At 36.0% G+C, this 25,237-nt stretch overlaps 2 protein-coding genes across 2 annotated transcripts; both read right to left on the reverse strand.

Annotated features, from left to right (window-relative positions):
* Positions 1 to 14,963: 14,963 nt before the first annotated feature.
* On the reverse strand, positions 14,964 to 16,556 carry LOTGIDRAFT_125350 (hypothetical protein; the record flags this gene model as incomplete). The annotated part of the gene is made up of 4 exons (XM_009061612.1): positions 14,964 to 15,364; positions 15,603 to 15,740; positions 15,924 to 16,006; positions 16,336 to 16,556. Coding segments are annotated over 4 exons (843 nt in total), but the record flags the coding sequence as incomplete, so codon positions are not given.
* A 4,606-nt stretch (positions 16,557 to 21,162) lies between these two features.
* LOTGIDRAFT_204334 (hypothetical protein) lies at positions 21,163 to 23,719 on the reverse strand. Its single transcript, XM_009061613.1, has 5 exons — positions 23,586 to 23,719; positions 23,001 to 23,087; positions 22,589 to 22,705; positions 22,215 to 22,289; positions 21,163 to 21,939 (listed from the first exon to the last, which is right to left on the reverse strand). The coding sequence occupies exons 1-5, from the start codon at positions 23,647 to 23,649 to the stop codon at positions 21,809 to 21,811; spliced, it is 474 nt and encodes a 157-aa protein (XP_009059861.1). The 5' UTR covers positions 23,650 to 23,719; the 3' UTR covers positions 21,163 to 21,808.
* Positions 23,720 to 25,237: the final 1,518 nt, after the last annotated feature.

The raw sequence follows: 25,237 nt of genomic DNA on the forward strand, positions 1-25,237 counted from the left end.
GCCAGATCGGACCGACTGAGAAAACAATCCTTGGTGACTTTGAGATCTGAACTTCACTGATACATGTCGTAATTCATTCCTTACCATGAGTAGTACAATTGTACTCCTTAGCTCCCGCTCCGTTATAAGTGGTCGCTAAGTCTTTATGACAATCTTCACAATCCACGGCGAACCGACAGTTACAGAACTTCACGTCGTTTCCAGTTGTGGTACAGCGGAGAGACTCTTTGGGCATCCCACACAACAAGCAATGGCCTGGTCTCAAAGACTCCCTGAAACAAAATGGAAATGAACAAAAGGTCATGCTATGCACCGTATTGTGCTAAAGAAGACGACCAATAAACAGCTCTTCTTGTATGGTATGTAAAGGGGGATAACTCTCCAAAGAAGTTTAACATTCGGATCTATACCGGAAGTTGTGACCATCATCCCAATTGGTACGATACCAATACCCATACTAAGTTCAACTAAGCAAGAATATCTTACCTAAATGGTTTAATATGAGTTTGATAAATATCATAAACAATGATAGAAGACACGGCCATGACCTCTCCTGATCCACTAGACATCAGGGCCATGGTTAACATGGTTAATATCATCACTCCTCCAGCTGCTCCGAGCACCTGCTCTGCCATAAACGGTGTCACCAGACCTGTAATGATTACAAAGGGAAATAGGATTAGGACGATTAGAATAGGGAAATCAGAACAGACGGATAACAATGAGTGATCCTTGTTGCCAAGCGTTTTATGAAGTCACGAGCAAGAGCAGCTAATAATTCCCTGTAACATTTGTGTTAAAACACATAGCTTAATTGGGATTGCAAGAACCACAGACGTTTGACAGAAAATTGGAATGGTGCAAATTGGTCCTCTTAGTGTTCCCGATACACATAAATCGTTTAGAAAACCTCTTTACGATCCCTTAACACGAAACGCATTTTACCTTCATTGACGCTGGCAATAGGTAGAGCAGCAGTACTGTTCTTAGCACTGAGAGCGAGGTAGGCCAGACCACTACTGGTACCGATTGAGGTAGGTACAGCAAACCACATATAGGTAGCTGCCAAGAAACCCATAACACCTTGCGCTGGTTTGGCCGCAATTCGACTCTGCCACGACGCCTGGTCACAAAATGTCAAAGATGATGTAGCGAACACTCCGAGGATTCCCCACATTAAAGATCCTTCCGACCAGAATGTGAGATAGCTCCGTTCTTCATTCTCTTCAGGTCCTTCCAAGCATTTGATACTCTCGTACACTTTGTCGATCCCAACCAATAAACCATCAGCGTCGGAGTAAAACACTCGGACTATTAGAACCACAAGACACCCGAAAATCAACACAGCGTTGAAATACGACACATAAAATGTAGTTCCTAGACCACCGACGAAAGAGTAACATCCGAACAACGTGGCCATTAGGAAGATGCAGAATTCATCCGAAGCGTCGTGTGTCATGGACTGAATGGTTGCTTTACCACCCACTATTAAACACATCATGACGATTACATTGGTCAACAGAGCAAAGAAACAGAATACTATATGAGCACAGGGTCCATAACGGGCGTTGATTATCTAAAAATATAAGGAGCATTTTATGAACTACACACGAAATGGCTATCACGATCTTTTAACAATGCTACAAAAAATCGTGTTTGGAAGGCTCGTTTTAGGGGATGGGCGAAATGCATTGTACTCTTTCTACCAGTTAGTCTGGGTAAAAATCTTCGGCAATGATCTTTCCCAGATCACCCACTGGCAGATGGATCAACTTTATAAGATCTTCTTCTAAACATTGATGTCATTCAATTCCTTTGCTCCAATAGACTGAACTACATCTGGTCCTCAATGTTCACAAGTAAATCATTTACCAAAGCCACCAGGAATAGAGCTCAACCTACCTGTAAATAAGTCTTGGCACCGGGTGACCTAGTTTTAAAATGAACTGAAAGTGCTGGAAACATGATGATATTGAACACCACACCAACAGAGTACCAGAACGGTCCAGCTATTCCATACTGTAATACAAATATTGTAAATCATTGAAGAGGGGTACAAATAACAGCTTATTTTTTAGCTTTGTGGTGAGAATAAGTGTCCAATGATGTCAAGGGATTAAACTGAGTTAATTAAAAACTTGACATTGTGAAGAAAGGAACATAATAATGTCAAGGTATTAGACAGGGTTAAAAAATAGCTTGGCATTGTGAAGATAATAAATGTAACACTCACCTTAGAAGCAACAGTGGAGCTCTGTAGTAAATCCCCGGGCCACATGAGCTGGGAGGCGACGGTTACTGCTGTCAAGCTCATACTGACTTTCCCGCCAGCGTCAAACGTCGTGTCCAGGCTGTTGACGTCATGGAAGATGTACTTTCGGATAGCATTATACAGGAGTGCTAACAGGACTGAGAACCCACCAAATCCTAACAGTATCAACAAAGCTGCTTCATGTTTTTCCAATACCGGAAACACTCGCCTGGAAGAAAAGGTAACCAATACAGTGAATTTGGGACGCTTCTTTCGAGCACCTTATTGTTCTATTTTTGTCGGCTCTCGGCTCCTTTCTGGGGTTGGATGGTTGGATTTCAACACAATCTTGTTATAAATATATTCAGTGAATATTAAATTACCACTTTGTGTACATTAGTGATGAATTGGATTAGCTAACGAAGGCGAGGGCTAAGCGATGAAAAGCTTGAATGTTTATGGCAATTGATACGCTTTTGCACTAGCCAATTTAGACCTGCAATGCTAATATATTGCCCAATTTATGGCAGTGTTAGAGATAACACTCTAGATCTCTTTCTATTCAAATGGCAGTGAATGAAATTCGCTGTCGATGACTTAAAGATAGGATGGTGTTGGTGGTCACGAAAAAACGTTCATATTTTAAGCAACGGTACGATTATTCAAATCTCTCTTCAAATCAAAATTAATGACGAGAATATGGGATTGTGAGAGCAACGGCTACCTGATCATTGCCATGTAACGTTGCTTCAGGAACATGAGCGTGACTCTTTCAATGTAACGTTAAGTTCTTGTATTATTTTTTATGTGTGATGCAACTACGCTATGTACAGATTTAAGTCTTTACAATCTAGCACGAAAAAAATTCCCTTGACCTTAAATTGTTTACTTTTCTCGCTTGTTTAATAAGAAGCCTTGAAAAGAAGGAATTATGTGTCTGAAGCCTTATCTCTGACTCTCTGGAAAAATTAATCAAAGCTACTAAATCCGTTAGTAAAATTTATTTTTCAACAAGTTTAATTTTGGAATTTTCTACTTCAAAGATGGAAATTAGTCGAGTAAATCGAAAGTCAGATGGCTTCTGAGGTACTTAAGATACAGCCATGAAAATTTCTATACCATGCCTTGTATTTGGTTTTGCAAGACCAAGCCCTCGACATTCAACCCTTTTTGGTTAAAGGCCATATTTCCTCGTGTATATAATACAATTGGTGAGCAGGAAATCAAGCTAGAAGAGCGGTATCAGGTGTCCCAGAAAAAATATATTTAGGGATCTTAGTACTCTAGTCAACTCTATTAGGAAAAGTCAAGTAGACCAATAGACCAATCTCTTGATTCAGTATCGTTTGCTGAAATTTCCCTCATAACAAGAAGTATATTTGATGAAAGGCCAGTGCTTTCGAGACCAGTGTTGACAATCCCTTCCACTATAAGTAATTCTGATTACACAATGCAATAATCTGAATAATCATTTCATAGAGTTTGAACAATTAGGCATGGTCAATCATTTTTCATTATGTGTCGTCTGCTTGCTTGACGCACCAGACGCCATCTTGTTTCTGATGTCTGTATCATTTGGAAGCTCATAAATCTTAATTGAATATGAATATTGATAAAGTCTGTGCCTCGCAGATTGGAAAATAATTCTGCCACATTAAGCATTATGACAATGCTTATCATCATGACGATCATGGATCCGCCATCTTGGAACAGTTTTCAACCAACTTTCAATTCATATTGAAAGGGTACACAAAGATTTGGTATTGAATAATCTTACGACAGTCTATTCTACTTATTCCTACCAGATCTCGTCTGGAATTGATAGTCACGTGACCTGATTGATTGAAATCGTCGATTTTCCAGTTGATTGGTTCACTATTAACTTACGTCTATTATCCAATGAGATTTAAGAATTTCATTATCTCCGACCCATTGTATGGTGATCTTTATTCATTGGGTTAAAATTACAGTTTAATCGGTTGTAAGGGTTAATCTTTGTCTTCCCATAATGCATACTTACCCATAAGTTTCGTTGCTTTCATGACTATCGGAAATACAAGTCTCGTTGCTAAGCTGTGTGTGAACTTCCGGAAAATGAAGACAGAAAAGGTACAGAGTAATAAACCAAATTTCAATATGGCGATTCATTGTTGACATCTGGAATAGAGAATAGAGAATTTGATTACAATAAAAATCTGATGATCAAGTGTTTTTTCAAACGTACGTTGTCGACCATTAAACCTTAATCGTCAACTGAAAATAGCTGAACTGGCAGAAAAACTGTTTTGGACGCTGAAATGAAATGGAGTTTTACGTTTCTATAAAGCATTAGATGGAAGGGCCACATGGAGCCCACATTGTCGAGTTGGAGGGGGTGGCATTAGAAACAGTCATTTAAGAACTTGAAATGGTTTGAAATTTGAAAATGGGTGGGGGGGGGGCTGGGGGAGGTGGTCAAACGCCGGGCCAGCCAAATTTCTGTAGAGAAAGGTAATCCGGAACTCTTTGTTATGGATCTGGCACCGACGCTTAACCTACTTGGCTATCGTTTCGACCATGAACTTTCCCAATTTAGAAGTTTCAATTGTGCATGGCAATTTTAAGATAACTTATGCACATCTGAGTCTTAAATTATAATTATATCAAATCTCCTGTTTCTATATGTGTTTAGATAAATTTCGTTTCGATTCTGGGGTTCGCAAATTATTCTTATCATCCTAACCAAAAACCAAAAGCTTTGGACCTAAGAGAGTTAATTCCTTTTTGAATCATCATTTTGCTACTACGAAATCGATATGCGTAGGCCCTATATTTAACTCTTTTAGTGCAAAGAGTGCTTCTGTGTTTTGCAATGTATAAATCTTGGCTTTGACCTCTAGCTAATTGCCTTTTTGGAAGTAAAACATTTGAATTTGGAATTTTGTCGACAAAATCTCGCCTCTTTAAGGATTAATTTTTTCTTTTAATATGGCGTCAACTCAATTTGTTTCACGAGCAGGAGTCGTGAACTTGGGGTAATTATGATACCAAATTTGTGTTATGTTTTGCCCTGGATTAACACTCGATTAGTGAGTCCTTTCATTTCATTAAAGACAACAATTTTGGCTATCTTAAAAATACGAACTTTGAATCGTAACTAATTTGTTTTTTTTTTAAATTTGTCGTTTCGGTTCTTTTGATATTCTAGAAGCTGATAGCATCCCGAGTTTCTTAACGTCAAACGTCTCGACTTTCTGAACGCCTCTGATTGTTCGAGGGGATATTTTGGAAGGTGTAATGTAGCGTTACGTTAGATAAGACAGGAATTTTTACAACTTAAATTCTTTTCACCGCCAACTTAGAATACAATCTAAACACCACAGCCACGCTTGTTTACGTTGTAGCCTACACAAAATGTCTTTCCCGAATTTTTTCGAAACAATAGGTTCTTGTGACCTGTGCCAGTGCTTCTATAAGAGAGTAACATACAGTACCGTCACCATAAAACACAATCTAAATTCCATATCCACATATACTGACAATGTTCAAAAAATTTCTCAAAATTCCAAGTCTTGCCCTCGATTCTTAAAGCAGCATTGCATACAATCTTAACACCATCGTCACGTTTGTTGAAATTTCAACTTGTCTAGGAAGCTTGTGCAGCACTCTGTGAAACTTTATAATAAAATCTTTTACGCTTTCAATTTAGAAATATTACTTGTGGTTTCAAATCACTGCATTTACAAACTCCTGTGATACAAGAAGCATGGCTAATGCAGTCAAGGTATAAGACGAAGTTCGTAATATCTTGGCATTGTGAAGATGACCAATAATACAAGAAAGGTAGCTATTGCAGTCAAGGTATAAGACGATGTTCGCAAAACCTTCATATTGATCGTGGTCTGGGTGCATTGAAACTATTGGTATATTGTAGGCTAAGTGTTTCTGGGCATGAACCAATTTGAAAATATTTTAATTCGCAATAATAACTACAGCCGACTCGACAGGAAGTTACAGATTAACAATGATGAGTTATAATAACAGGCTAGCGGGCCTCTGGCTCTGATGAGAGAATCAGCACGTGCCAGAAAGAAAGTTTCGTTAGCGAAACTGAAAAAACTAATAGGCCTACACGCCAACCGCGAATAAGAGCCCCTACCACCATTTTTCGACGTTACTAAGCAAATGGCGTTTTATGTTACGTTCTAACGGACTGTGCCTACAAAAACACCTGTACAAGTCTTCTACACAACCTCTCCAAAACCACTCTCTACAAGCCCTCTTCCTTCATGTCAATCATCTTGATTATCGACGGGATGTCGTGTAGCAAGATAGAGGCTATAATAATGTTTATTAAAGTTATTATAAAGATACAAGGCAAATATTAATAATTAATCTTAAATTATAAACAAATATACAACTACATAGTATTACTTAGTATTTAACTAATATAAGCTTTAGGCATAGTAGAAACTAATCAAATACTATTACAATTCGCATCACAATCAAGGTATCTTGTCATCTAATTATTCACTTTAACTGATACTGCTTTCAACAATAGAAGCACATTATCAAGGGATGTCATCGTTGATTTGAAGTAGTCTTTACAGCATATCATCCCTCTTAAAGAGACAGATCCGCAATCGTTTGACCAATCATATCTTAATTTCAGAGAGGGGCATTGTTTTGCTAAGCCTATCAGTAATGGTGTTCACAGCTCACCGTTGAAATTTGAGTCTTCGTATTGAATAAGCTGCATTTGAAAGTTAAAATGACGACTCGTCTTTTCTTGATACTACGCCATATATTGAAAAATAAAATGCGATATCTAGTTGTAAGTATTGTTGAACAGATTATGCGATTTTAGTACATTTCAAGTACCCCTGAAGACTATTTCCATATATTCAAGACACAAATCAACCCCCGAAAATGCCACACCTGTCCCTTCAGTCGTACAACGTTAGTAAATTATATCGTAAAGTTGTAAATAAGTGATTATGAAACTTGTAAAATAATTGCAGTTTAGTTTAAAAAAGAATAATTTTCAGATAAATAACTCCTTTGTTTATTTATGATTAAAACTACTAGCTACTTTTTATATTTGTATCATTATAACAAAGACTATCTATTCTTTAATACAATTCTTTCATCAGTTGAAACAAATCTTTCGGGATATCTTTTGTACCTAAAATACTTATATAATTTTTTTAAATTAGGACCAAAAAAAAAAAAACGCTATACAATTCGAAAAAAATACAAATTTTGGATATTTTTTCCTGTGAATTCTGTATTTTGATATTCCAACAAGAGACACAAAAAACTAGAAAAAGAATAACTGTAAAATTATAACAAAGTTTAAAAACTTTCATTCCTCTAGATACCTAACCGCACCACGCTGTCCTGGTAAAATTTGCCTCATTGCCAACTGTAAGCGATGCTGAATATTTAACGGAATAAGGTACAGGAAAGAAGGTCATACACCTCCGATTCCTTGTCACTTTTTTTAAAAGTTATACTACTTCTTAGAATGGATATATAAATTCTCAAACTTGGTCAACAATTGTATATATTCATCAGTTACACTACATTTACCAGGTGCCATGACTATAGAATAGAATATCTATATAACACGATATATCCATTAAACTAAATAATTATTGAAGAACGCTTCTAAGCGTTATTCAAAATGACCTAGCTTAATAAGTTATTATATTGTTTTATAGATTTATTGGATTATAAGGGGATTCTGTTGTATAGTTATCACACCAGGTAAGTCCATAGATGGTCAAAGACTCATTTTGACCAAGTTTAAATATTTCAATTTTTTGGTCATCCTATGGGGTATCAAACCTTTTAAAGAATTGTGCATTGTCTAAAAACGTACTCTGTTACTCTAACTAAATTAATTGTGTTCTATGATCAAAATTACAGATCAGAAGTTAAAAAGGTTTGGCTTTGGCTATTAAGGTTGATTAATAAGAAATTCCGGAAACTTAAAAATGCAGAATAAAAAAATTGACAAAGAAAATGAAAGGTTTAAAAAAATACACGAAGAAAAAGACAGTAAATTAAAGAAAAGAACAGATCTAACCAGCAGACAAAGAATTTCTACAGAAAATTAAAATGGAGAAAAAGCAAGTATTAATTGTTATTAAAAAAATATTTTCGGGAAAAAGGCTAAAAAGTAATAAGCAAAGAAAAAGTGTAATTCTTACCTAAAAACAATGAAAGTTCAAAGCAGTCTCATTATTCCGTTATAGTAAAAACAAGTTTATTTTCACCTAGTTGAAGAGTCAAGTAGAGTATTAAAGTCAGAAACAGCAGTTAGCCGAATCGCGGTAAGGAGATATAAGATTAACTATCAAGACTCTCTACTCGCATCAAATACCACATCTACTCGCGTCAAATACTACCTCTTCTCCAATCACACATCCTTACATCTTCATATATTATGTCAATTCTTAGAGCCTTCTTATATTCTAGACCCGTTGTTCATAAAACCTTCCAGTTGGCAGTAAGTATTATAGTCGCCGTGTAATAACCAGTTGGATTGTCGTCTACTTGGCGATTGGGTACCGTTGGTTCGAATCCTTTGCAGCGTTGGTTTCTTTCGTGTATCGGGGACGCAGGTTTTACAAAACTCTCTTTTCTTGAAAGGCTCATCGGCAAGGATTCCTAGATATATTTTTCTAGGGGGCCGCGGTGGCTCAGTTGGTTAGACGCTTGCTCGGTAACCTTAAGGTCCAGGGTTCAATCCCGGCATAGATCGAGATAATACCATTGTCATTGATGCAGGTAAGAGGGGCTGACAAGGAAAAAGCGTATAGTCGAGGCCCCATGTGCTACAGGCGGTGCACGTTTAAGATCCTTTGATAGTTGGTAATCGAAAAAGTGCAGGCTAATGCTGCTGTCATTACAAAATTTCCCCCATTGCACCCTGTATGGTATAAAACGTCATTCATTTCATTTACATTTTTCAAATATACATGTAGTCAAATGTATTTCCTAGATTTCCATTTCAACAACGGATCACTTTACGGCTTCAGACTGTGCCGCTATTTACATCTTAATACCAAATAATTAACTCTGTTTGCTAATTGGATAATTGTTTAATTACTTTTATGAGCTTAACCTGCATCAATATTTAATTTTTAAATTATATTGACTGTCAAATCTACATTGTCCGCTTGTTCTAACGAAGTGTTAAATTCTTGTTAAAAATTCATTCAGCAATTTATCGGCAGTTTACGTAAATCTGAATTAGAACGCTGTTATTAAATTCACGGTGGACCATTTGGTTAAATATCGTATTATGTAGCGTGATGTATTAATTGCAGGATTTATATCAAATTTGGAGGAAGGGCGGAGAGGGGATTGTGCAAGATTCATAAAACAACAATTCTGATTAATTTCTGGCTCCCAGTGCTCAATATTATATATGTTTTTGTGAACATCATGAAGTGAATTTTTGGTTTTTTCTTCTAAGTCATAGAGTAAACTTTGTTTTAAGAACTTCATTTTGCTAAAAAAAAATCGACGTTTCAAAATATTTTTACAATTAAAATAGAGGTAATCAAATAAATTCATAGATATATAGAAATAAAAACATATTTTTTTAAATTAACTTTTGAAATTTTTAATAAGTTTTCGTGTTGATTTCATAACTTGTGCCGAGAGACTATGTCGGTGCCCAAAGCATTATGTAAATCTCTTTCTTCTGACAGCGATGATAATACAGGTTTCGTATAAATTGTGAATATCGATTCAAATGATTGTGTTTCTGTGTTTTTCTCTGATTTTCTATTTACTTATAAACTTGGTATATTTGTAGTTTTTACCTTTTATCTAAATAGGTGATATTTAACAATTTTTATATAATAAATGGGAACTGGATCATAATATAGGCTACAAAAAGTTGGTCATCAATGAGTTTTAGGTACCGATTTTTGCATAGAAACTTTGTGGCGTTCCCTACGTTAAATGATAAGATATTGGGGGAGGCGGAAAAACCTAACTAGTCTCAATTCTTCTCCCGTATCGCGGTAGGATACAGTCGTCTTTACCAGCTGACTAACAGTTACCCGTAACACTTACAAAAATTCCATCCTTCCGCATACTGATTTGCCCACAAAAAACTTTGAAATGAAATAGCTAGATCAGCATTTTAATTAGATTGTCTTCTATGATCTTTATTTTTTATATTAACCGCCTTTATAGGCAACGGTTGACCGCATTCTGTTACCTCCAAACTGACATACTATTCTTATAATCTCATTGGTTGTTTCTATCATCATTTTACCTAATTATACCAACTTCACATCAACTCATTTGATAAAAGAACACACTAAAACAGAAGTACAGGCAAAACAAATCGAAAGTAGAAACAAGAACATATTTCTTTAAATAAACAGTAGTCTCGATTGTCCAATCATCAGACTCGGCGTCGTTACTTTTTATTGTGTACTCTTAAGACTAAATCAGTTAAAAGTTATTTTATCTTTCGCAGTTTTATTCTATTTGGGGTATTTAATTTGGCAGTTTTAGCCTATTTTAAAATAATATTTTTTCTAATGGTTAGTTCCGTCTTGATGATAGTGGCTATTTATATGACAAGTAGTCAAGTTAACAAGACGGAAACATCTATTGTATCAAATTAAATGATTTCTTGAAGATTGTTAGCACGTGGTCAGATGGAATTGAAGATGATGAAGAATTAGAAGCCACCCTACTAAGTTCTATTACCGGTTGACTGGATCCAATTAACACCTTTACCCTTTTTCTACTAGATGAGAGAGATCCGTTTTCGAAATAGCGAGTACATCCCGTGGAAGTTGTCAACGTTGATGCATAGGCTACTAAGGACGTTTCCAGCCCCCCCCCCCCCAAAAAAAACGACCAATCCCATTCCTGTAACTATACATCATTGCCCCTCCGAATATATTACTTGGCACTCCGAACAATCAAGTCTGGCTACGGTCCTGGACATATCCATCAGCTGGTTTAACCTTTAAAGGGATTGTAAAGAGGTTTTCTAAAAAAAAAATTATGTGTATCTCGGGGACACTAATAGCTTCAAATTGCACCATTCCAATTTTCATTCCAACGTCTGTGATTCTTCCACAAAAACTAAAAGATATCTGAAACGGACCACTTAATGAAATCAGAGTAAAACTGAATCAATTAAATAACGAACCTGTTTGATGGAGTCAAACAGTTGAATTCCGTATAGTACATGCTCATTATCTCTAATGTTACAATTGATGGTCTGTTTGATTCATACTAATATATAGTTAAAGCGAAAGTAGAACGAATTCCGAGACATTGGTTGGTCAATTTTCTATAACGAACCAATCAATATTATGAGTTCCTGGTCTGGAATGATCCCATGCCTCAATCGAATATTCCTCAAATGTACGACCGACATGCTACCTGTCTTTGTGACAAATTTAGACTAGAAATCAAACCAGGGAGCCTTGTTAATTCTGGAATATGTCAATTAAAAATTATAATTATATTTGATTGACTGATTGGAAGATGGAGGCGGTAAAAATTTCGGACCACTGAACGACTAATTGAGAACCGCAGTGGCGTTTCTATGAATAGTTAGGTTTTGGGAGGCGAGTTGGGTCCAGTTGGGTCACAGGCAACATTTCTCTTAATATGATGATTAATTTGAGTGCGTGTGGAAGGGAGAGGGAGGGGGGGGGGGGGGGGGGGACTCGAGACAGCCTTTATTTTGTGAATACGGTTCTCATATGAAATGTTCTGCAATTGTCCAACTAAGACAGCGCTTACCGATTTTCCTGTACGAATACGGTGGCCAGTAATAGGTTAATGTAATACAAAATTTAACCCCTTCTCCTTCGGGTTAATATAATGAGGAAATGATGTGATAGAACAACAACCATATTCAATCATACAATTCTTATCGGATCTGGCACAAATTGGGTTAACATTTAATGATCGTGTTATAGTAATTGGTTAACTCATAGTATTCGATTACAACTGCTGAAGTAACTGTGAGCTTTAAGAGAGCCACTGTAGCTCAATTTAGACGTGAGGCGTGATGACTCGGGGAGCTAGACGCCTGCTCTTTAACCCGAAGGTCCTTGGACGAGATAATACCGTCGGAATTTTTAACTCAGTTTCCATCTGTTAGTGATGCAGGTAGGAGGGAACGACATGGATCAAGCTTCTAGTCGTTCGACAGATAGCTCGGTAAATTTCCCTCATTGCACACTGCTTGGTACTGTTTTACTTTTCCGATCAAATGCGACAAAGCAGCCCTATTTTATTTCCCAAAGGTTCTGTTGAACTATTAACATTCGCCCTGTTTTGTCTTGAAGTACAAAGATCATGTTCGCGAGACACACTTCAATTCCAAGTCACATAATATAATTAAATCACTGCATCTTCAAATCATATTCACATCATATAGCCGCCATCTTTGATTTCCGTGACTTCTGCTAAACCGGAAATGACATCTGATCAATTATTAATTAGCCAATCACAAGTCGGTTAATAGGGTAAGAGAGGTCTGAATGTGGATTTCATTGGCTTCTGCCATTATGAATTTGCTGAAGGAATTTCTTACAAAATAGCACTGAAGTAAATGAACATTCTCGAAATGAGTTCTTCTGGTTGCTAAGGACATTGTGCTCTTGACACCATGAATGTTTAAAATAAGGTTTAATGTCAAGTTGACCTAGTTCTTGGTGCTTACCATACAGTTTTAACGCAATTTTGGAATCCCACCAGATGGCTCTATAGCAAAGTTGAAACATCAGGAGCCGGTAAATATGCAGGACAATGGCGGAATAATTGAAATGTGAAAGGCGACAAAAGAGGAACACTTCTTGTTTTGTGTTCAGGTTGAGAAGAGGTCATGACGCTGATGACGGAACTTGATAAGATATTGAGGTTATTATATATTACATTATTACTGCAATTTTTAATGCAAAATACCAATACATGTACAAACAAATATTCCCATAGCCTAAGAGCAAAGTTTTGTCCATAATAGAAAAATAGAGCCTATAATTCCATGATCCTAAATTAGACTTGAACGACTCGAAATTTCTTTTTTCATCTGATAACGTTACGTGTAAATTGTGTTGAAACGTTACGTACTTAATTTCATTAAAGACGTGTGCTTGTTCTATGATCTTGTGTTTGTGATTTGTATAGTCATATAACTGGCGATCTGCAAACGGTATAAAAACATCTATTAAAGCCAATATATTATTTTTTAAAAATATGTGACAGGATTTACCGACATAAAAGTAAGATTTAAAGATAAGACAAGTCTATTTAACAAGTATTGTAATTATTTTAAGTGAGATTTTCATTACTTTTTCAATATTTGATTTTAGTCTTAACTTTTCGCTTTGTTATAATTTAAGTCTGATCTCGCTCAGTACAGTAGTAATGGACAGATTACTGATTCGCATTCTGCAAGAAAAACAAAAATAAACAACCATTTCTCAGGGATCCTTTCTACCAGCTGATCCTTGGTAAAACTGCTTGTCATTGATAACCGAGATAAGAACCCCAGATTACCATTTTTTCGATGTAGGAATATTTGAAAGTGGTGAAGCAGATAAAGTTATAAACAGTTGAACCATCATCAAGCCTACAAGAGCTTTAAGGCACAAACATTCCATCGATGACTTGCACGAAAGCTGACAATCGATGTCCAAATACATCAAATTAAACCTTTAGTTAATCAAAATCTACACACATAAAGCTAAGTTTTCAATAAAAGGCACAATCATAATTCCGCCAAATCTGACGCATGGGTCTACTCTTTGATAAACGGCATACGGGAGGGCATGTTATAATGAGTCTCCTCACCGATGATTTGCCAAAAAATGCGAAAGATACATTGATTATGAAAAATCTACATAATATACCCAATAGCAGATATTGAAAAAACTGAACGAAATCGGGAAAAAATACCGCGCCAATTTATCAACAAATCTGCCTAGATCTCGAGACTCCACACAAGATGGCGTCGGTATCGTCTGGTCCGTCTTCTTATCGGTTGTTTTATTTTGATGGATTGGAATTTCATCGCCTAGTTTACTCATTGAAGATGATATCGACGAATACTGAAAATAAAAAGTAAAAATTTAAACAATGGACAAAGACACTATCTGAGTGAAATACTGCCCTGAATATTTCGTTTTATTTATTTTTTGTGTACAAACGTACAAAATTCAACCTTCAACGAAAAGAAATATTGACATTACCAATACTACAACGTGTATAAAATCATGATGATTTATCATTCTTAGCTGGAGTGGATTGCCCAGCGAGTTTATGCTCTTATTAAAAAAAATGCAACTAGTGTGACCTGAAGTCACTTTGTCTGATGTAAATTATCTCCCTTTAACAACATTTATGAACGCGGGAAACGGCTGCTTAGCTTGGTTGATAAGTGGCTGACTTACATTTCAAGATGCAGTCCATTTAGATAAGTTGAAATTCAGAAACCATAGTGGTAAGAAAACAAGCCCTGATTTTATTACCACCAAGTATCATTCCAGATGTTACAAGCAGAATGAATCAAGTAAATGTGCATGCTGCATGTAGGCATATGGCTCTCCAAAAAAAAATATTAGGTATGTGTAGCCTACTCTTCGTCACGTTGATGAACCCTGTCGAATATTGGCATCAGGTGTTTCACAAAGGTGGGCGTACCCACTCTGAATACCGACATTTATTGCAGTGCTTATACGTCGTGTAGCATGTTACTTACGATTGACTCGCGGTGGGTAGCTTTATCTTTACATGCATCTGCCTTCTTCTTGATATGTCGTCTGGATAACACCGTCACAAAGGCATATTCAACATACGCCGCGAAGACAAAGACTAAACAGGCGGACATCCAGACGTCTATAGACTTAGTGTAGGGAACTCTGGGTAGTTGAGAACGTGCACCGGAACTCTGTGTTGTTATGGTGAGAACTGTCAACAAACCGACTGAGATTCTGGCGGGAATGGCGGTTGGGTCAATCCAGAAAGAGACCCATGAGAGCACGACTATCAGAATGCTAGGTACGTAGGTTTGTGTCAGATAAAAACCAATCTGTCTCTGCATCTGTAAGTTGGCGTACAAACAGGGGAAGTTACCTGAATTGGACAGAAAATGAAGGAGTCATTTAAAATACCGCACTATATAGGCGTAAGAGGCTTCCTACAAATTGACACTGCGTTTTGTGATATCAGTCGTTCTGTGTGCAAATAATTTCAAAACGTTTGGTCGAAGTATTCTCCTATTTTGATTTGTTCATGGTTGGCAATGGAGTACTAGGGGCGATTTAATGTCGAAACGGGGTCATACGTTAATAAAGGGGAGATTAAACCTTACCGGTCTGTAGATTGGCGGTACAATCGTGAGCAGATATAGCTGTCATTTCAAAATCTGGAATGTTGGTAGACGGCAGGACATTTGTAAATTTTCTATCTTTGGACCATTCGAGGTACATCTCGTTCGTTGTATAGCCATCTGGAAATAAACCCTGAGTGAGTTTAAATGTACTAATCCTTCAATGGATTCAGTTGCCGTGTCACTTTCGGGCCTGATTTACATGCCCCACTGTGGCGTAAACTTAGATGAAGTCCATTGCTTATTAATTTGAGATTGTAATATTTTTTACAAGATGGCGTAAAATGTATAAACGAAACTTACAGCTTTCCATCCTAAAAGAACAAGTCTGGGCATCCAATGGAAACTTCCGGAGATCCATCAAACAGGCTATGGTCACAGATAATCTGAAGTGTATGCAAGTCCACCGTTTTCTAAAAAGTTGGTTATCTCCCTTATTTGATTATCAGAAGGTCATTTGGGTGATTGTGAAGTGCTACAAGCTAAAGCTTTGTCCGGGAGGAACTGGTTGGTGCTATTGCCACCTTGGCATTGTTTGCACGAAACCACACGTAACCTTTAAATTGATTGGACGAAATCAAATCCCATAATGCACTAGTCTTGCCTTATTTATTAAATCACGTAGGCCGGAAGCTGACCGCAGTATTTAGGCCGACCATGTTGCTAGTGTAACGATAACACAATCGGGGACCAGATAAGATGAATTATGAAATACCTTTGACTATAAATAACGGTGCCATCGGGTTCGATCCTGATAAACATATTAGGTATGGTGATGATGTGCCGCTTTTCAGTTTTGGCTGACGGAAAGAAGACATCCGGAACCCAAATATTGTCTAATCGCCTATAGTTGGTTTGGATGGACCGGTTCCAGTTATAATGAGAGAGTCGTGGATCAATCCATTGTTGTCTGAAGTACATACTCATACTGTATTCCTACAAAGAAGAGTCAAAATATCATTTGATAAAGAGTGTATATATGGTATCCTTGTCCATCGAATAGCTTTTGTTGTCTGAAGTACATACTCATACTGTACTCATACAGAGAAGAGTCAAAATGTTATTGGCAATTGTGGTATCCTTGTCAATGGAATAGCTTTCACTTATTGTGTAATACAAGCTACAATGGAAGAGACGTGGATCAATTCATTGTTGTCTGAAGTGCATACTGTACTCCAATAAAGAAGAGTTACACCAGAGAGTGCGATGAAAGCTCAATGCACAGAGGAAAAAAATGGTTTTGCTAACTATTCTTGAAATTTTGCCTCGACTGAGATTGTCAATGTACCGTCCCACATATGGCTTGTAAGGATTAGTCAATAGTCGATCACTGTTTTTTTAAATTTTTTTACTATTTTGGATTTATCAGAGAATGGTAGCTTTAAGGATAGCTTTAACACGTATATTATGTCACAATGTTCCTTTAATGCCAATGCTAAATAGATAATGCCACCCTTGTCAATTCAGGCATCTTTGGCATGGGAATCTATACCTTAAATAATCATTAGACTATATGTAGAATATGCCAAGAATGCGACTTTAATGCAACACTAGTTTTGATCGCTTTTTCGAGTTCATTTTGCCTCGGTCGATGAAACGTAACAAGCTATACAGGATACAGCGTTAGCGGATATTAGGAGTCTAATAGGTTGGGAATCCGGAATGTAGACTGCTTTGGACAAGTATATCTTATGGAATTATGAAAATGTCAAACCAAGCGACAAAAAATATTTAATTAATTACGATTATAATCTTGAGAGAGATAGAGGTTTCTAGAGAAAGGTTGAACAGACCTGGACTCGGTTATTCAACGCCAGAGGAAAAACAGTTTGTTTTTTATATTTGGATAACCTTGACCTATCAAGTCTTTTTCTAATATGGTGAACTGAAGAAGGTCCTTGTGAAAACTGCTCGTACAAATTTAACTTCCTACTACAAGATGTGGTTGGAATGAACAAATTAGTTTCGATCGTGAATAAAAAGCGACTAAGAAATCGAGAAGATATTTTGTATTGTAGTTTTTGTCTTAGTTACGATTACGAAAGAACAACACGTTCAACTCACGCAAAATGGCGGCAACTACCATTTTTCGGTCGTCGTTGCGCTTACGTCGACGTCAGCCCACTCACCTGTAACACGCATACCGGCGTCTGATATTTGCGAAAGGAATCAGAGCGCCGAGTCCATTGTGAATTAAATGTTGTGAACGACCAGACAGGTTAAAGTGTCTCTTTGTCGGTAACATGATTTATTCATGAAAAAATTAGTACAATAATAACGAATATTTACCATAGACAGAGCATCAATTGGTCCCAATCCAAGGATTACAAAATCTATAGAAACTAGTGTTGGTTCATCTATAACAGTAAATATACAAATAAGACAAGAATTTAAATGTATCGTGTTTTTTCTTGCTTTATCAGACAAAAACACTTGAAGCTGCTCATATTCGACTTCCGGGAAGCCATCGTTCACTATTTTCAATAGTTAGCCTAATGCAGACGTTCAACGCCATGCAGTGTGTATAAAAGAAATTTTGCAATTATTGTGGCATTAGCCTAAACTTTTTAATGAGAGAATCTTACAAACTTAATATGTTGATGAGACAAAGTCCCTGACACTTTCATTACTATTTTGCATCTTTTTTTATAATTCGCATAAAAATAATCATTAAATTAAGATTTATGGACAAACAAATCTAGGTGGATTACCTGTTATGGTATAAGGTCCCACTGTTCGGTCATAATTAGTCTTGTTAAACAAACCGTTTAAAATATCTTCCTCAGATACCCCAACACTTGTCCTAAAATAAAACCGAAATTAGTGGTGGTGAAAGAACTTTCTCTTGTTCGGACTTTAATCGAATTGAACCAACATAAAACTAACTAATATCTTCTTCTATCATTGAATGTTATTATGCATACAGGGATGGGTATGGCATATACGTTTTTAATTTAGGCCAGTCTAAATGTCTAAAGCTAGTTAAATGGGAACTACAATTTTAGATAAACCGACGAGAAAATGAATGGAGTTTTACGTCCTACTTTTCTGCACCATGTGGGCTAATGAAGACGGGCAACGCCATGCAGGGTGTAATGGGGGAAATTTTGCCAGGACAGCGGCATTAGCCTTCTCATTTTCGATTTCCAACTTCTCGAGAGATCTTTAACGTGCACAGCACACGGGGCCTCGGTTTATTGTCCCATCCGAACAACTAAACCGACGAGAATAGGAATTATGTATGTGAAAAAATGTTTTCAAATGTGTAGAAAAAACCTGCTGTTACTTCTCGTTTGAGGAGTTCACTACTATACTAATATTACTTCCGGTTTGGTCAAACTGGGAATGTTATTTTAGTGAACCGCAAATTTCTATTTTATTACTTTCAAATCCTAGACCTAAACACACACCGGTATTAAAATATTTTGCAAAAATCTTCGACGAACCCACCAAATAGAAGAAATATCAAATGAAGTTTTACGCCTTAGTATTATAATAGAGATTGTGGGTGATATAGACGTTCGACTTACCTCAATAAGCCAAGGAATATAACATATCCCAGTAAACGAAGTATAGCCATATTGGTACAGTGTTATCGAGAATTCATTGTAACGAGACTAAATTCTATATCCAATACTACGACTACAGTAAATATTCGCCTTATTAGTAGATGTATCTGAAATATTACAGGGAGATAACCGATTGATTAGTCCGATCATGATTTCAAAGGCACAATCTATTAAAGGGATTGTAAAATGGTTTCCTAGATATTATATGTATATCGGGAACAGAGATAGCATCAGTTTGCGTCGTTTCAATTTTCAATCAGACGTCTGTGGTTCCAGCAATTCAAAAATAGGATTTATCAATTGAGTATCCCTAAATGGAGTCCACATAGTACACAAAGTTATTTTGGTATTTTCATTCATAAATGGCAGTAGCCAGATAGACAGTTCCTGACATTCTGTAAATATTGTGACATTAATCTTCTAGTCTATAGTTCATCTAGATGAAATCAATCTTTTATTAAAGATAGAATGATAACTATGTTATAAAAGGGAGTGTCATATATAAGTCTCTAAGACAAATAGGGGACAGACAGACTTAATGGGGACAGCTGTCAAGATTGAAAACCTTTAAACCTCCCATGAAGCGTCTGAGAGATTTCTCACCCCAAAAAAATATTTAATAAATAGAATTGATGCATCCTGACACATTTTTATATATACTTGAAATAGTAACGTTTTATGTACGTTTTACTTCAAGGGAGGTAATTCTCTACAATTTCATTTGACCATTGAGGCTACTTATGAAATTTTTATAAATCCAATTTTAGTCGAAATATTAAATAAAACAGCTGATATCGAGAGCGGTAATTTAATGCTAATGAACATACTATGTTTTACTAACCTGTATTGGGTCTCACTTGAGGTTCATAGATAATATACAACGTGTCGATATATTTTGCTGTGACACATTAATGATCAGTCCTTTGTATGGTATTCTAATACGGCCCTGTAACACTACCAGAAATTGAAACCATTATCACTAACGATAAGTGCTTCCAAGCTATTCGTAGAATAGAACACAGGTCAAATGCCATACAATAATGAAGCTATCGTCTTCCAAAATTGATACACTAATGCACCAGAATGTATTTATACCAAATAATTCAAAAGTGTCATTGATTTTAATTAGATTATTGCTTGATTCAAGAGTTGATTTCCGGTTTATCAAATGAAAGATAACTTATCTTCTGATTTATGAAGAAATATCGTTACTGCACTTCCGATTGCATCCAATTCTAAAAATAGTTGATTTTATCTCTAGGATTAAACAATTATTTCTGCATTTTCTTATTTTTTTTTTTCAAAAGGAACTGTCAACCTTTTTATTACGCAACTAAGATAATTGATCTACAGTAGAAACTGTATTAAGAGACCACGCAGGGGAAAATTCAAAAACGGTCTCTTACTGAAGGTGGTCTCTTATGAGAGAATTGAATTTCATTCATTTCCTTTATTTCATTCTAGGTATTAGAATTATACAATATACAAAATAATAATATAACATTATAGATATTATTTACATTTTTTTAATTAAGAAATCTTGTATAGAAGTTTGTTGGTTACTTCTATTATTTTTTTATTTACTGTTATATCTTTTAAATCCATAATTGTATGCAGCATCCTTAACTCTGAATTTTCCTCTGCATACATTTTAACTCTATCGCAAAAAGTATCAATTTCATCTAGGGTAATTGCAGTTTCATTTGCACTTGCACCAGTGTCAGTATCTGTTTCCGGATCACTATCAGTGTCAAGTTCCTCTGCCAATAGATTTTGCGCACTTATGCGCATCTGTGATTGATCGCATGTTTCCTAGTGATCCATAATCTGACGACATCGTTCTATGTAGGTCGTTAGATTATTCAACCAATCAAATACCGTGTTCACTAAAAGATATTCCGACTAAGAGTGAAGAATGCACTTGTCTTGTTGTATTACCAGCCACTTTTGGAACGTATATCATGACAATTTTTGAAGGTATTGATTAATTCTTTAATTATAAAATGTTACATAATGAAGGCCGTTGCACATCAACGTTAGGCCACGCCCCATCATGAATAAATAGATGGGATTATAGTTGATTTATCTAAATAGATTTGTATAAAGCAACCAATTTTAACGAATCAAAACAACGTTTTCAGTACATGAAGTATGGCCCGTATTCATCGTTTAGTACATGTGTTCATAAGTACAAAAGAAAACTGGCTTGATGGCAGCATAATAATTGGTCGGTTTGAGGATCACGTAACATCATGGATAATATGCTAACTGGAATACGATAGAATTATAAAATAATTTTGAACATGTTGAAAAGACGATGATCGCTGCCGTAGTATCAGTGGCGGCGCCTTCCTGTTGCAACTAGGGTACAAATAGAGGACAGAATGACTTAATGGGGGACAACCTGTAGGGATTAAGATTCAAATACGGAAGCACAATCCTGGCATGGAGGGTCCGGAAAGGCTCTCCAAACGAAAATTGCTTTGGTGCATTCTGACACATATTTGGGACAAAAAAAGTCTAAAAATCATAATACGCCACTGCGTACCATTGGAAACTAATGCGTACAAAAGATCAACAGAATTCTATATGTCCGACACTTGCTGTCGGTTTAACAGTTTATTTTTGTTTGGCTCTTTGTTCCGAACTGCTGGGACGTTTCGTACCAGGCGAGCCTTTAGTCGCACGTTGGTTTTTCTTGTATTTATCTTTCTTTCTAGTTGATGGACGTGATAAATTATTCAGCTTTACTGAAAAAATGGAAGTTTTATCAAGAATGTGAAAATGCACAATCAAAACAAATCCAGAAACAGTGTCAGTATATCGTATGACATAAACGTTAGAAACGTGTAATTGGCGATACGTCTTCATCAATTGTAGAAGACGGATAGTTTAAATAAAGATCTATCCGCTTATAGACATAGTGGATATAAATTGGATTCTTCCAATTTGATAAACTTAGGTCCAATGTCCACACTTCCGGTTTAAGGGTAGTGCGGATGAACTAGATTGTGTCTATATTTACCTAGTAATTCGGGATTAAACTTGTCTAGATTATCCAGTAATGGTATATATTTATTAGATCCCATTTCACCGTCCCCTGAAACACATTGCAATAATTCAAGCATCGAATAAGGCTACCGAAGAAAAGGCTAGGCAGTGTGCAATGAGTGACTATTATTGAGTGAGCGAATGAACTACACTTTATACTATATTTTAAGCTTATCGTATACAAATTGCAACAAACTGGGAACGTTTCTACGGCACATCCAATAAGAGGGCGTAGTTTAAACGACGATGGGAACAGATTTCTCGTTGAGCTTACTTTAACTCTGGAAATGGATGTATCCAATATATGATGAATTTGTGGACTAGATTACAATATTAATTGGTACCTACTTTCAATTCTTACTAAAACATAAGTTTCTCGTGCTGATACCAGCTCATTAGCATATTCCTCCGTCCCGGTAGATAGATTTCTCACGTGACCTTGCTGATCTACTAGATCTATTACATCTGGAAATATAAAGATTAACTTTACGTCAAAAGGCATACAATGCGCTGCGCTTTAAAATGAGTTTTATGGTTATAAACATACTATGCCATCTGTTTGATAAAATATTTAGTTTTGCGTGATATAAAAATTACGGCGAGACTTGTACATCATAGGACAGCATTCGACAATCTTCGGTATTTTCCGTAAATCTGAGCTTCTAGCAGAACTTTCACGGGAACATTAGCTCCAACTAGTTCATTCGGAACGGATATTTAGATAGAATGGCGGAACAGTTGGATATAAATATTGACTTACATTCCTGGTCGCAATCACACGTTCTTCTGATATATTCTAATAATGTGTAGGTTGAACACCAGGGGTTGAATATAGCTTCTTTATCATCTAGAATACAATACATACCAAAATATTATAATAAACTAATATCTGACCCATCTGAAAGGAGGTTTCCCCTTCTTACCAATTTGTACCAACGAGGTGAAAACGTCCTGTTCTGAAAGGAACAGACTGTATGTTGACCTTTAGAGTCAAATAATGGAACTCTCGCCCCTCAAAAATTGCAGCTTTGACACCCCACTTGGCTAACGACTGACCTGCTCTTCTATCTTTCTTTGAATATGTCCGAAAACTAGAATCTGACTATAACAGGATTGTGGTGAGTGCTGTTAAATATGCAGGACATGCTCCCTTTTTCCAGACATCTGATGTCACTTTGCAACTTGGAAAGCCAACTCGACATCCCCTTCAGAGAGTCCCTATAGCTTATAATGTTTATTTGGTATGTATATTATACAGTTAATAAGACTATAACTAATCAAGCTGAAATAAAGAAATACTAACTAGTAATATACAAAATAACACACTATATAATAATATACTCACGGCCATATTTAACTCTAATAAAACTCTGATCAAACATTAGGTTCTCTGAACCCACTGCCGCCATTATGACGTCACAGATATAAGCTCTCAGCTTACCATCGACGTTCCTTAATTATAACCGGGTGAATGAATTCCACTAAAATATTAAGGATGAATGAATGAGTGTTTTTGAATACTATAGGCAACTAAATAGACATAGACATGATCGATATTGTGACGTCATAAGTATATAAGCACGTGAGAATGTCAGTAATGACCTATAGGTAATGAAGATCGGATTTTAATTCTAAGAGGTGATGCAGATGGCTGTACTTGAGCTCTATCAGCTATTAATGTAAATATTTAGACGACTATAAAGATAGCTGAAATTGAGCTCTATCAGTTGGTAGTAAATATTAAGACCACTATACAGATAGCTGAAATTTAACTCGATCACCTGGTAAAGTAAATAAATAGACCACTATATAGCTGAAATTGAGTTCTATCAGCTGATAAAGTAAATATTTAGATGACTATACAGATAGCTGAAATTGAGCTCTATCAGCTGGTAAAGTAAATATTTAGATGACTATACAGATAGCTGAAATTGAGTTCTATCATCTGGTAAAGTAAATATTTAGCAGACTATATAGATAGCTGAAATTGAGCTCTATCAGATGATTAAGTAAATATTTAGACGACATACCTTAAAGTTTGTTATGCCACTCCATGATTGGATAGAATTGCAGGAGAGCCTGATATAGGATTTTAATTATGAAAAGTAATACGGATAGCTGTAATTAAGCTTAACTTTAATGGCTATCATAATGCTTCAAAAACATGTTATACCATACCAATATTAAAAAAAGACCGATATTAAATTTCGTAATGTCTATATCATAATTGATAAACACGATTCTATTCATTAACTTTGTCTGTTGTCAAAACAGAAACCTAATCCATTCAAAATATAACCCTACATCAAACACCGTCAAATGAAATAAAACACTATAAAAGCTTGATTTAAAAAAAATGAAATAAAACAACTTGGAAAACTTTGCAAAATATCACAAAATTAATTCGAAGATTTCCAAAAATTAAGAAAAGCTATCGTCTTGTTCGAAATTTAAAAAAAAGTCCATAGGACAATAGATTAAATTTTGAGGCCATTATGGACATTCTCATATGAAAAATAACAGGCCTCATATCGGTAATATCTATACGGTAAGGGTAACCTTTTGGAACCTGTAGATAGCATTTTACCACGGTAGCGATATGAGACTACACTTGCTAACGTGGAAAGGCTGCAACAAACGGCTATAGTAACCGTTCCTCAAAAAGGGTTGGAACGTTGGTTAGCTGATAGTTTAACGTCCGTGTCCAGTAGCCTGAACCGAAGTCGCAGACTACTACATTCTTAAAACAATCGTACGATCTAAATCAATTAAAAATGTGAAAATATACTTTGAAATTGGACTAACGATACAAATCGATCGTAAGATATTTTGAGAAACGGAGGCAATACATATTGTTCCATCCGACCAACTCAACATTTTTGTTATCCTAAGTTTTTGATACATTGCTATTCGTAGACTGTTCAATTCAAGGTCGTCAAAGTAAATTATTAAACGATAAAACTGTACCTTCAATATGTCCTTAAAATAAAAACAGTT

This window comes from Lottia gigantea, assembly GCF_000327385.1.
Source record: "Lottia gigantea unplaced genomic scaffold LOTGIsca_49, whole genome shotgun sequence".
Lineage (NCBI taxonomy): Eukaryota > Metazoa > Mollusca > Gastropoda > Lottiidae > Lottia > Lottia gigantea.